The sequence below is a fragment of the Cydia splendana genome, chromosome 9 (assembly GCF_910591565.1).
Source record: "Cydia splendana chromosome 9, ilCydSple1.2, whole genome shotgun sequence".
Lineage (NCBI taxonomy): Eukaryota > Metazoa > Arthropoda > Insecta > Lepidoptera > Tortricidae > Cydia > Cydia splendana.
Window position 1 is genome coordinate 17,322,640 of NC_085968.1, and position 14,945 is coordinate 17,337,584.

The window sequence follows — 14,945 nt, forward strand, 5'->3', positions numbered from 1 at the left end:
ACTAAAGAAAATACTAAGTCGGACCAAGATAGCTCTGCATGGCATTTGCAATGAATGACAAAGTAAGGCAATGTCATCTTTAATGTATTACTCCATCTCACTTAGTTGGACCGATATATCGCAAAGGTGTGTACAGGCCTTTAACGAGAAAGTATGGTCTAGTCTATGGGTTAAAAAGAAAATTGTAATGTCAATGTCATTTTGACAGTTGGTACCTAGCGGTAACATAACCTTAACCGCGAAATTCCGGACGTCAACAAAACAACTTTAATTTCTGCTATTCGAAAGCATTCTACAAAATTTGCCATCGTATATTATTGGTTTTACTTCATTAGCTTAAGTTTAATTACTACTATAGGGCTTGGTTTCATGTTAAGAGTTATAAGACTTATAAAAGTATCCCCTTCAGCACTCAACAGCCCCAACAGTTGTTCATTCAAGCTGCAAACTAATGTGTCATTATTGCTGACTACGGTTAATTTTCAACCCAAATTGATAGGAAATGCAACTAGGTTTTTAAGTCAAAGTAATAATAAAACAAATTGTGTATAAAATGGAGTCTACCGTATCCGTTTCAAAGGTACAGTAACCAGCTTGTTAAAGTTTTTAAGCTTTGTAATTTCCGATGTAAACCGTATTATTAGTATTTTATGTTTTACAGGGTGTGTTCCTATTCCCTACTACATTGAAAAAACCTAAAAATGTAAAGCAAAAATCTAACTTGTTTGAAAAACAATTCAAGAAAGAACCATGGTACAAGTCATATAAAAAGAATTGGGACAAAATTGAGTCTAGAATAATGGTAAGTGTGTCAATATTTGACAATCACATTGTAGCAGATTCCTAGATTTCATAAAGATACCACCAATGTTAAAATTGTATTCCAATACGGCATGGTATTTGGTTTCAACAGTTTATTTTTTGTCAAAATATTTCGTGTGCCTAGTGGCAGATTTGCAGTCTTTGCCGCCCTAGGCCCCAGACCCTGTAGCCGCCCCTTTATCAGCACCCATCATATTGACTACATTTTGAGTTATTTCTTATTATCATCAGTGAACAATTTTCCGCCCCAAATATCTTGCCGCCCTAGGCCTAGGCCTACTTGGCCTTAGGGCAAATCTGCCACTGCATGTGCCTCAATTAGATATAGTGCAAGGGCCTTAATTTAATATAAAAACATATTGTTTACAGGATTTGCATCAAAAAACCTATGATGTTCTCCTGAATGACATGGTAAACTACATTAAGTCATTCTACAGAGGTAATGAATCACTAACCTTGGAAGGTATTATACCCAGTGCCACTCTTCTTACTGGAGTCAACCAGCCGGACCATGTGTCTCAGTTTGAAACACTTATGTCGAAAATAAGGTAAATAAGATATCAACATAAAGGATTGTAAGCTGACTTTAAGTACTTAACATAGTATATAAAACGAATGAAATTTTTATGTGAAGAACTATGCTGTATAGTTAACTATACAAAGTAACTACTTTCACTGCTCAATATCCTGAAACTGAATGATTTATTTAAAATATTTAATATTGCTAAACATTATTTTTTGGTCTATAATCTACAATTCATTACTTTTTCTCTACCATGCTTTCTGAAATACAGGAAACAAGGTAAGTGTAACATAGACAATTAGACATAATATCCTTTTAGATGCAATTTTATTTTTATTTCTGTATTATGTCATTATGTTCCCAGGGATGAAGTAACACCTCACATTGCAATGGTGAATTCTCAAGATGCATCTACAGTAAAGCATTTAGTTGAAAATGCAGTGTGGCAGCTGGTAAATGGACATGAAATAATGGTAAGAACTTCTTGTATTTCCTTGTAACTGTGTTAGGTTTTTATATTCTAGGTGAAGAATTAGAAAACTATTATTTTCACACTGTAAATGTGCTTCTGGGTTTGAAAGGCGGAATTCCACCAGTGTGCAGCACATGCATTTTTGTACTAATTATATTCAGAATCCAAATTTAATTCATATCCTATAATTGAAATTAGAATACGCCTGTATGGTTATTTTTTTTTCAGGATGACAGTGGAGATTCAGATGATGAGACACTGCCAACAAAGAAGAAGTTAAAGAAGAACCAATGTACAATGAGACTATTACAGAACTGGTACAACAACAAGTATCTCAGCCCCTCTCCCAAGAAAAGGCAAACTGTCTCCATGAGATCACTGGTCATCATCATACCGGACTTTGAAAGCTTCAACTGTAATATTTTACAAGATTTTGTTATGATTATAAGGTAAGTATTTTTTTTTTCTCCTTAAAATTTCTAGGCTTAGGGTGGTATTCCACCTATCCAATTTCTTTGTCCAATGTGTATTGCGTCTCACATTTTGCTTTAATGAGAGAGTGAGACGCACTGACATTGGACAGGTGGAATACCACCCTTACGTTTGTAGGTGGCAGGATGCGCTAAAAGAATTGATGTGGATGAGCAGGTCAAAAATTCAAACTGTCTAAAATAGTGTTGCCGTTCATTTGAATAATGGTAACAATATATCCAATTCATCCTTTGACCAATTATAGTGCATATCTTTATGACCGAAATGATACAGTAGCAAGCTGAAGTGGCAATGGGCAGGCCACATTGCATGCAGAGAAGATGGCCGATGGGGTCGAAAAGTGCTCGAGTGGAGACCACGGACTAGCAAGCGCAGCGTAGGACGTCCACCCACAAGATGGACAGACGATCTTGTTAAGGTCGCCGGAAGACGCTGGATGCGGGTCGCTTCCAACTGGCACTTATGGAGGTCCAAGGGGGAGGCCTATGTTCAGCAGTGGACGTCTTATGGCTGAGATGATGATGATGATGATGATGATAATACAGTGGGTTTAGCTGATTATGTTTAACAACTCCCCACAGGGAACATCAAGATGCAAAGATTCTGCAAAGTAGTGCAAAGATAAGTTTGTTTATATTATAACCGTGCATATTTAGGGTTATATAGGGTTTAGGGAAGTCGAGTTCAGGATACTATACCTGAAAGGTAATATTGCTGTTAATTATGAAGACTAACCTATTTTCTTTTTTTTCCTTAGCCCGTTATAGTGTCCCAGCTGGGCAAAGGCCTCTCCCCCTGATCTCCACAACTCCCGTTGTTGTGCTGTTTCTGGCTAGTTATCTAATGATGAAGGTGTCTAAGTTGTCCCGCGATCTCCGTCTGGGCCCGCCACGTCCGCGCTTCTTTTGCGGCATCCACCTATTTTCTTACCCTTAGTTATTTTTATTACAGTTCCTACGTGTCCTCTCTACCGATAGTGTTCGTGTTCGGCGTGGCCACGTCGGTGTCGGCGCTGCACAAGTCGTTCCCCTACCACGTCTCGTCCAAACTGCTCATCAAAGTGTTCCATTCACATTCTTCGCCAGTATACATGAATCAGGTGGGTTCACAAGCTTTTGTTTAGATTGACATCTAATGGAAGCAATGATTGGGTTCTTGTAAAACGCAATGTTTCGTGGTCAAAATACTAGTAGTAATTATTTTAATAAATAACTGAGTACCTATCCAATGATAATTTATCAAAAATCAGTAAGTAATAAAGACTGGCAGTGCCAAGAGAAAAACTAGTTACCCAAGAATCCCAAGATAAGCGATTTCACGGTTGTCTATTGTTTGTCCGAAAATTATATAAAATAATACTCATATGCCCGAATTTTATTTGCCCGAATTTCATTTGCCCGAATTGTTTGTTTACCATAAAAATGATGTGACATACTCTTTGTTTACCAGATTATTAGATTCCAGAACGTACGAGTGCCATACTTGTTGTTGTCCATATTATTAATTGTAATAATATTATTTAATAGAATATTTAACCTCACCTAACCCACTTTTCCAGTAGTATTTCTTTTCTGTAAGGGTCGCAGTTCAAACCTAACCTAACCCATTTTTCTAGTAGCATTTGGTTTCTGTAAGGGTCGCAATTCAAACCTAACCTAACCCACGTTTCTGGTAGCATTTCTTTTCTTTAAGGGTCGCAGTTCAAACCTAACCTAACCCATTTTTCTAGTAGCATTTGGTTTCTGTAAGGGTCGCGATTCAAACCTAACCTAACCCACTTTTCTGATAGCATTTCTTTTCTGTAAGGGTCGCAGTTCAAACCTAACCTAACCTACTTTTCTAGTAGCATTTCTTTTCTGTAAGGGTCGCAGTTCAAACCTAACCTAACCCACTTTTCCAGTAGCATTACTTTTCTGTAAAGGTCGCAGCTCAAACCTAACCTAACCCATTTTTCTAGTAGCATTTGGTTTCTGTAAAAAAATTATATTATGGCTAGTGATAATTATGGCTTACAATGATGATGACAAATGATATTATTGAAATTGATTTTATGGGAAACAAAGTTTCTGGCACGTGACTAATATAGTAAACAATAAGTATTGCATATGTAATTATGGGAAACAATATAATGGCTTTTGACTATTATGGCAAATGAAATTATGGCAATTGAAATTCTGGCAAGTGGATGTATACCGCGATTTCACTACCTAATACATGGGTTTAAGGTGATAAAGATGTACTAGATAACATTCTCATATGTGTCGAAGTCTAGTCAAAGTCCATTTGTCACTTACCATAAGGACGAGTTTTGCTTGTATCTATACGAATAACCTGTCAAAGCGTCCTTATGGCAAGCGACAAAGTGGAACTTTTTGCTTGGGCACGACACATATACTTATAGAGTTTGTGGGAACATTACCTCGTGATATTATGTTTTGCAAGTGATATTACTAGACGATCTACCCTTTCTGTGGTTAATATATACTATGTACTTTTCAGGTACTTGAAGATATATTCCTGAACCACACAAGCCCCCTCCACTTGTCTGGAAAAGCGTTGGAGTTGCTGACTGACGTGTTCTTATTCTATGATTTCTCAGTCACGGGACTTATTCAAAGCATAAAGGTAAATGTTCAATTTGGTAAATCAGTTAAATATGGTGGCCCCTCTGCTATCCCATTTAGACTAACGAACCAAATATTTATTTAAAAAACAGCACTGTCATTGAAGCCGAAATGTTTTGTAAATCTGAATTTGTGCCGCATCACACGGATACACATACTTGCGGATCGGATTATAGAAATAATGATTTTCTTAAACATTCCATTTCGGCTTGTCGATATATATAAATATATATACACACACACACACACACACAAGGGGGAGGCCTATGTTCAGCAGTGGACGTCTTATGAGATGATGAGATGATGACACACACACACGTCGGATTTTGAACGTAACTTACGATTACTTGCGATTACCGGCTCTCAGCTCACATTAGTCAAACTACTCTATATCTACTACCAGCATGCTGCTTATGTCAACAGTAAATCTAACAACATTTCTTTCCTCTCAGTATTGTATGATGGAACATTACTACGGAGACAACGTGAAATCACTCTGCTGCGAACGAGAAGACATCGAAAACGCAGCCGCCAAATTATCAGCAGAAGACTTCGAAACCATCCGACAACTGCCTTCCTTCCGACCCTTTCTTGAGGCACAGGATTGTGAAACTAAAATTGGTCTGTTTGAAGACGACAATTTCTTTAGAGAGGTTTTGTGTCAAGAATTGAACAAGCTGCATGATTACTTGCACAGTTTTTATTTGTGTGTGCGGTTGTTGGCGGCGTTTTTGAAGGATCTGCCTAAAAATGTCATTGGGAAAACGGTGAGTTTAGGTAAACTCTAACGCCGGTTGTACACATTCGTCGAGAGTCTCGGTAAACAACTCGTCTCAATCGGAGAAGGGCGAGACGATACGAATAAGAGCATGACGAGAAAGGAGCATACACACACACACAGTGTACACACTCGTTCTCGACTAGTGTGTGCAGCCGGCATAAGAAAAATCGTGCCTGCTTCACAGCTGAAAATTTTCTATTTTGATTTAAATGTTGAGTTACACTCAGTCACCTTCCAGCACTCACTTTTCAATATTTAATTAATAATCATATTGATCCTTGCCTTTATGACTATGACTACGAGGGAAGCATATAATTTCGTCACTACCTCGAAAAAAACTAGTATCTACTATCTTTTACTCTCAACCAACAAACAAATGTATGAGTTGCTTGCAGAGTTACCGCGTTTTACCATTGAGCAACAGTATGAGACAAAATATTTTTCAAAGTAGTGAAGTTGTCGTTAATTTGAAAGACACTTTTTATTGTTTGAAACCAAACAATACTTTAATTTGTGTTCATGAAAGCCTCTACAAATTTTGTACTCATTTTACTTGGTTTCTTTTAGATAGATCGATAATTTTTCTTTTTTTACAGGTACGCGAAATATACACCAAATGTGCCGGCGAATCCGTAACCAAAACCCCAACATTCAAAGAATGCATGCAGCTCATAAAGTTCCAGTCACAACTGAAGCTACTAGACAGTATACAGGGCGCTCTTAAAGTCGTCAATGCGGAGCTACACGTAGTATCCCCAGTAAAACCACTTAGGTCCTCACCAACTAAGAATAATGCTAACAAATTAGTTTTGAATAATGAATTAGGGGAAACTTTTGCTAAGACGGTCAGGGTTCATTTGCTAACATTTTTGAGACAGCTTGAAAACGCCAATACTGAGGCTACTGTGCTCGCAGAGGTCGCTAATGAGACTGAGAATGATACGGAAATTGTGCCGGGAAATAGATACAAATTGAAAGAGGTTAGTACTCGTAAATCTATTTTTCGTGAGTATACTAATGGCCTAAAACTGTGGTCTACCCATATAAAATATACTACAGGTCTGCAAATGTTAAAAAAGAGCACCAGAAGGAAACAAATTCGATTATTTACCTTAAAAAATCCACAACTTCATTTTACTTATAAGTATTTCGGTCTAAACTTTGCTATGGTCTGTATCTTTAGGTAAAAGTAAACAAACAATTTGTAAATTTTCGGGTAGTTATAACATTTATTGGTTAACCGACCAAATACAAAACGGCCTGGACCAGTCACGGAACGACCTGACTTTAACCTACATTATTTGACCATGTAATGTTTTCATCTACCCTCAACTGGCTTGAGGAGCCATTTGAGGGTAGATTTTGTTTACTTTTATTTAAATACCTAAAGATATAGACTATAGGTGTGGATCCTTCAATTTCCTAATTCGGATTAATAATTTGAATAGTCAATATTTTGGACATTTTCATTATCCTGCTTTTTTTTCAGCAACTATTACGTGCAACGAGGGCAGACCGCATCCAATCCGAGTTCGAGATGATACGGTCGCGTTTCGTCAGCTACCTCGAAGACATGTTTGCTAAGGTATACAAATGAATTGCATGAAAAAAAGTGTTGCAACATAGAAAGAGAATATATAATATGCTGTTGTTTCATTCAAACTACATGAAATGAAACTATTAGTACTATTTTAAACGTAGAATTGTGTCACTACTTTTTATACATGTATGTAATTTCAGTCATTCATCGTTTTTTCCATTCGCCTTTTAATTCTGAGGCCCATATTTGGAGCGTTCATAACAATAAAAGTGGCCTCCATGTTTAAAATTCATTGTTTACTTTACATGTCCGTCTTTGGGTCACAAACTTACATGTGTGTACCAAATTGCAACTTAATTGGTCCAGTAGTTTCGGAGAAAATAGGCTGACAGACGCACAGACAGACAGACGCACGAGTGATCCTATAAGGGTTCCGTTTTGTCCTTTTGAGGTATTGAACCATAAAAAAAATTAAGTAAATGGGTACTTCAGTACTAGATTTAGTCCCAAACATGAAAAAATTGTAGTAGAAAACCACCGCGCAACCAATCGCCGGAGGTAAGCAGTAGACCTACCTATATAGGCATGTACTCTCTGCGCTGATATATTGGGTTAATATAATGATAATTTGGTATTCCCAGGGTCTACAACCGCCTTCCACACAGACCTTCCACGAGGTGTTGTTCTTCACTGACGTGAGCAGCGTCAGGAAACAGATTATCGGCTCCCCCCGCGGCGCCGTCCACACGGCGCTCAGCAACCCACACCATTATTTACAGGTACATAAGGACTAATCTTGCTAACCATAATCTAATGCTTTTTGGGTCTCGGTACTTTTGTCTATAAGGCTTCATATCTTCCCAATCATATTTTTACATAATTATGCCTGAATCAATAACTATGTTTTTCAAATTGCTGTCGGTTTACTCTTCCTAATCCTGGATATCGCCATAGACTGCTTTTGCACGCTGAGTAATATTGCCTGCGCAAATGCTTATAGCAACAAGAAATAGCTTAGAGATGTAGTTGCTATGTAAAATTGCTATTGCTAGTTACAAATATAAGGGCATTTCTATTTAAAGTTATAAAGTTGTACCCTAAACTTGTATTTTAGCTTCTCCTGTTTTTTGAGTGTTGAGACAGATCGATACATTACGTGTCATTATTATTTATTTCTTAAAAGAAAGGGCCTTCGGTACCTACTTGTGTCGTGATCGTTCTATAAAGTCGCAGGACTCTTAAATGTAGTTACTCAGTTTTTAACGCATTGAATATTCTACATATGTTGATTTGATATGGTGCCTCTTAACCAATGACATGAAATATCGTAGACGCAAGAACTCAAACAAAAGCTGAAAATATGTCTTATGACAAGGAAAAAGACGTGCTGCGCCGACCCCTGGTCTAGTAGTGTAGAGAGTAGAGACAATGTTAAAGTCGATATTCGAAATCGTTGAACTTCTATGTTTTAAGAGTTCAATGCTTTTGACCTTGCCATTGTTCCAGTGTTCATGCTGCCGCCTATCATCATTGGACAGCGCTTCAGCGACACTCCCCGACGTGTGTCTAGCGTACAAGCTGCACCGCGAGTGCGGCAAGCACATCAACCTGTACGACTGGCTGCAAGCGTTCGCCGCGGTACTGTGCCCGGGGGATGAAGAAGGAGACGTGCACACACAGTAATGACCCTTATAGCGACTTACCTAACGTCTATAGTTGTCTAACGTATAAGCTGCTTCGTGAATGCGGCAAGCACATCAACCTGTACGACTGGCTGCAAGCGTTCGCCGCGGTACTGTGCCCGGGGGATGAAGAAGGAGACGTGCACACACAGTAATGACCCTTATAGCGACCTACCTAACGTCTATAGTTGTCTGATAACGCTCGGCCACGCTGACGTGCCTCTAGCATACAACGCATTTATTTATGGCGTCATTCGTAAACGCGCTACAAGCCATAGCTATTAATCATTTGTCTTAATCTGTCATTTTGGCTTATGTATTCGTAAGGAAGGGATAAAACATATAAACTAATTGAAGGTTGTAAAGTTTTATGAATAAATGAGTTAGACAACAACTATCTAATGGTCATGGAATAGCACCTTTACTTCTATTTTTGTTTCAGGTCAAGATTCACCCGAGCCGTGGCAGAACTCCAGTTCCTCGGCTTCATCAAGTCCTCGAAGAGGAAGACGGACCACGTGATGCGTCTTACCTGGTGATGGTGATGGTCCTTCAGTTCAAGCTACAGTCAAACCACTGGGAGCGACCACCACCAATCTCCAAAAAACTCCCTGTGGTAGTTTCTCAAGGGTGTCACCACATCTACCGACGGCGAATCCGCCATACATTTCTGACCTCTGTCCACCTCATAAGAATCAAGTGACGACCCTTGGACCAAAAAGTTATATGGGTTCCGTACCAAAAAGGTAAAATAGGAAGCCTTATGGTGAGACAGCTGTCACAACGCTAAATGTCTGTTATGCTAGTTGTGATTTGAAGATGTAATTAAGGAATATGCGATCTTTTGAGCTAAGAGCTAGTACCTAATATTTATTATTATCATCTGTATATAAGTGCTGATGTGTTTTGTTTTCACTATCTGTTCAAATAAAAATGTGTTTTGTATCCTTTGTTTAACTTTATCTTCGAGAAATGAACCTGCGATCTACCGAATACCGTACACGTACGGCTACTACCGAAGCCAGGCGTGGCTCACTCCGCGATTTCGTCGCTTTGCAACAGGTAGCTAAAAGTACATCCGTTCCACACCAATTTTGGTGGCTAGCCATAAGCCGCGCGTGGCGCTGTCTCCACCTAGCGGTCATATCTGTCCTGATCGTAACAGACGCGTTTTGTTACAGAGTGAGTCTTCTGTACCTAGTACTACTAGTGGCTCTGTGAGCTGTAGACCTCGCGAGCAGAGTTTAAAACTGAATAAATGTATGGTTCCGTTGTTTTGAAGAATTTAGAGAATCTAATTTGACCATAAAAACTTAACTATCAATTGCTTACAAAATTCGGGAATTGGTTTAGATATGCGACCTGTAGAGTAGAACATATCGACGCTGGAAAGGAGAAATTGGATAAGCGACACGCAGCTAACTTTACGGGAGAGCCAAAAAACTGCAAAACTTTCTAAAAAAAAAATCATTAAAATTCCTAATGATGACGTATTTCCTAAATAAGACATTTTATAAGATTATAGTGATGAATTCTACATTATCCTATTATTATTTTACCTTCAAATGAGTTATTTAAGAATTTAGTGTCGCTTAAGCAAAATGATCGTAAAAATAAATTTAGGTAAATTTATCTTACCGACATATTTCACAAGAAATTAGTCAGGTAAGAAACTCCAAGGTAAATTTGCTGTCAGAATTGAAGGAGTAAAAACTATCTTATTGCAAAGTATGCTTATTTTATAGTCAAGCAAAAAAGTATATACGTAAAATTTTCCAAAAAACAAATCATGATAAATTATCTAACACTTTTTAAGGAGCAATTTCAAACTCGATAAGCTGCTTATGCGACACATTCAACCTATGATACATCTACATTCTATGAGTTTTATAGTTATCAACCACAAGGTTGATTGTCATACCTACGCATATAAAAAAACACCCTTTAAATAAGAAGTTATGTAACGAGTCTTAAGATAACAAGTGTACCATTTCTATTTGAGACCAAAATTGCTTAAAAGGGTCAACTTAATTATGAAGTACCAGTAAGAATGGGAAATTTATATTTGAAACCAAAATAGGAAAAAATATTATCTCGTGTTTTCATACCTGAGATTAATATATTTTTTTCCGTTACTTGGCATTTTCTGATATTATGAAAAATAACAACAAAAAGAAAGTACTTAAGTTAAAATATTACTAGGTAGCTTCCAACAAATTTCAGGTAAAATGGAATAAACGACAAAAATTTTATATCTGAAATTAGGTAAATAATGATAAACGCCAATAATTCACATTTGACAGTTAAGTAAATTTATCCATATGATATAGAAAGCTATTATTCGGTCAGGTAAAAATAGTTAACCGACAGTGAAAGGTTAGTTGTCATAAGGCAAAATTATCCAAGCTAAGGTTAAGCTGAACTGGCAAATAAGTAAAAACTCTAAGGTTCATTACATCGAATAACTTTTCATCTAATCTCCACTTTTCAAAAAATTGTTGAAAACTAAGTCGTTTAGTAACATAAATGTACCAGTGATTCTCCAAATCACCGACTGGATAAGCGACACTAAAGTCGTCAGATGGGTACGAAACCTAGTCCATTCGATGCAGAAAAATCTGGCGATTCCAACGATGTATATAACTCAATATCTCTGAAAATGTCGCTTATCCAATTTCTCCTTTCCAGCGTCGATATGGACATACGAAACAATTTTTGGCTAACAGGCCAATTCAAACTTACACTGATATCAGAAAGACATCTAACTGATGTCATTTAGTTATCGTGCATTTCACTCGTTCTTGTCCGTACATGTATTGGCGCAAGCGAGACGCACGATGACTACTAAATAACATGATAAAAATATCATCCCGATGTCAGTGTACGGTCGATGCCCCTTAAGTATACACGTCGCCATACTAATTGTATAGAAAAGTGGATAGAGTTAGACCAAGAAAAGTCTGCAGAGATTTTGACAGCACACGCAGTGCCAATGTTATTTGTGCCAGTGTCAAAATCTCTGCAGACTTTTCTTGGTCTAACTCTACCTATGTTAGGAAACCAACATTACCTTTGAATTAACCTGTAAACTGCAACTAAGAAGCTTCGTGCGCGAGTGTGGCCCATAATTTCCGAAAATCATTTTTTTTCGAGGCAATTACTCCGTTCTCATATTTTGCGTTGCCCATAATTTCCCGAAATCATTCATTCTCGGTAGCAATTACTCCGTTCCCATATTTTCCCAATGGTTTTCTTCCGCAATCGCCTATTTTTAATATTTTTAAATTAATCTTTTCCTTATAGTTTTCGTTCTTTTAAATATCTAGGATAATATTTTCTTGTTATTTATACTGTATGTTAATAGTGTAGTAATTATATTTGTTACTTGTATTAGGTATTTCACATACAACAAATATCAAAAACACTAAAATTAAAACATAATCTAAAAAACTACAAGTAAAAAACCAAACGCTGTCAGCCAATAACTCTAACCATACCTATCTCTGGGAGCAGATTCGTTTTTAGGGTCATCAAAAAAAAAAATAACCCTAACCTACCTATCTCTGGGAGCAGTTTCGTTTATAGGGTCATCAAAAAAAATAACCCTAACCTACCTATTTGAAAAAAACCTGGTTATTTTTACCACTAGCATTAAAAAAAGAGAAAATGTGGAGATAGACAATATTTAGTTAGTGAAAAAAAAACCTACTGGTTATTTTAACAACTGGGATTAAAAAGAAAAGGGAATAAATTGAGAAAAGGAAAATTTAGTTTATGAAAAAATGTACACGAAAAATTAAATAAAGCGAAGAAATTCCACTGGGAAAAAATGAGAACGGAGTAATTGCCTAGAAGAAAAAATTATTTGCGGAAATTATGGGCCATTTTAGCGAGGCGATCCAAATTAAAAGGAAAAGGGGAAAGCGCAACGTACGAGCAACCTACAGCTAGTTCCCTGAGCCCAAGGTCGACCACTACACTAGGCAATGTTAACCCCTGCGATTTATGGATGGTGACCGCCCATGCTATAAACGTAAGTGGAAATTGACTCCTGGAACAGCCATGCCCTTGAACTAAAACCGCTAAAAAAATATTCAAACAAAAAATCAAACGAATACGCTTACCTCGCGCTTCGCGCTCGCTTGATCAATCAGCAATACGATGTTTAAGTGCAAAAAATAAATAAAAAAAATTGCATTTATTGGGGATCGAACCGGGTACCTATTCCCATATCCTTGCTTGTAAGCGTCTTTCCAACTGCGCTATGATAGCATTTAGATGAGCTGACGAAATTTGGTTACTTATTCTCGAGTAAGAATTTAAATATCTAATCTAAAGAGAATAGAGTGTATAGGGGACGTGCATGAACTATAGGGGGCAGCACAGGAGCCGTCAGATCTTTGGCGCGAAGCCACTGAAATATGAAACCTATGGAAGTGAAACGTCAACGAATAATGCGTGCCACTGTGACGTCATCTTAGAACTAAACATGGCGGTTTTAGTGCTGCCCAGAAGATTTTTACTGTTACTAGGTTTTATCGATACATCGATACCTTTTTAACGTTCTCGGCTCATTTTATTTAAAATACTAAGTATGTATTATTTGTGGAGTTTATGTTTTAATAGGAAGTAAGTAAATAAATAAAAATTCTTTATTAGTATATTGTTATGTGAAAAGATACTTTGATTTAGTAAGATGTGTGGAGTCTAGGACAATTTCGTGCTTCAAATTTGACAGGTAAACGAGATGACGCTGTACTACTCAATACATATTGCGATTTTTGCGGTAACACTGATTTTCAAAAGTTGACGTTTGACAACTTAGTGACCGCAAAACACATGGCGCAGTACAGCGCCATCTGTTTTGGATGTCAGAATAAGTGTACGTGTTTTTCTTGGACTTTACCTCTCTATTACAATCAATTTTGTTGTGTTGCTAACCCTGAAGTCTGTAACACACTACCGCACTGCACCTCGACCTTGGTGCGCCGTATCTATAAGTGAGAGCGATACAAAATTCAAGCTTATTAAGCGACGGGTGAAAAAAAAAACAAAACACCTTCAGAACATTTTTTTATTACAAAAATAAGGAATGACTTCCGCTCTTCAACTTCTTCAACATTTATTCAGCAAATAGGCCACAAGGGCATTTTTATACGTCAAAATAATAACAATACATTAACCATTTTATAAATTACAACTATATGTATATGGTCTCTTAATGTCGAAATATATAAAAAAACTATAATAATGATATAAAAAAGCCCGCAGGGCAGCTTGTGGAGTAACGACCCCACGGACCCGAGTGCTCCCGAGAGTCGGTCAGGGTCTCCATCTCCAGCTCTTTCTTTTTATGTTCATTTCTTGGTAAGCTATAAAAATGATTTAATTATTAAATTAAGATAATTTAGTTGGTTTGAAGCGGGGTAGCATGATAAAATAAGAAAATATAAATAGGCAATCATAATATATCGATATCAAAGTCGATAAATAAAGTACAACCCTAGCTGAAATGTTTACATTATTTAAGCGTAAAAATATAGTTAAATAAATCCAATCACTTCATGATCTATAACTGCACAGAAGAACCTTGCTATTTATAATGTGAAACATCCTTAAATTTCCCAGGAACATTAACAATAACCAATATTTTTCATGTAAATTATAGCGTACCTGTGTATGGTTAAAGATGGCTGATTTGGTGGTTTTCTTATGCCGCACCCTAATACACTACACACTGGCATATTCGCGACGTAATTATTCACATTTGGCTTCAATTATTTTCAATCACAAGCAAAATATTGAAAGATAATTAATAATTTTAATTTTCACCACGACTTTTTGACAGGACAAGTACCTGCTGAACTGACAGACAATGACATTTGCGTGACTAAACATGGCGGATTTTCGGCCGCATTAGGTATTTACGTATTTTCATGGAACACTTTATGTCCGTACTGAAATACTGTCACCTTTTTTTGCTATGGGTTACAGTGCTGAGTAAAAACG

General features: G+C 37.1%; 1 protein-coding gene across 1 annotated transcript; it reads left to right on the plus strand.

Moving 5' to 3' along the window:
- Positions 1-447: 447 nt before the first annotated feature.
- On the plus strand, positions 448-9,766 carry LOC134793727 (origin recognition complex subunit 3). The gene is made up of 13 exons (XM_063765381.1): positions 448-580; positions 662-802; positions 1,192-1,370; positions 1,710-1,818; positions 2,046-2,266; positions 3,261-3,408; positions 4,809-4,934; positions 5,386-5,700; positions 6,311-6,694; positions 7,204-7,299; positions 7,896-8,033; positions 8,761-8,922; positions 9,353-9,766. The coding sequence occupies exons 1-13, from the start codon at positions 554-556 to the stop codon at positions 9,473-9,475; spliced, it is 2,169 nt and encodes a 722-aa protein (XP_063621451.1). The 5' UTR covers positions 448-553; the 3' UTR covers positions 9,476-9,766.
- Positions 9,767-14,945: the final 5,179 nt, after the last annotated feature.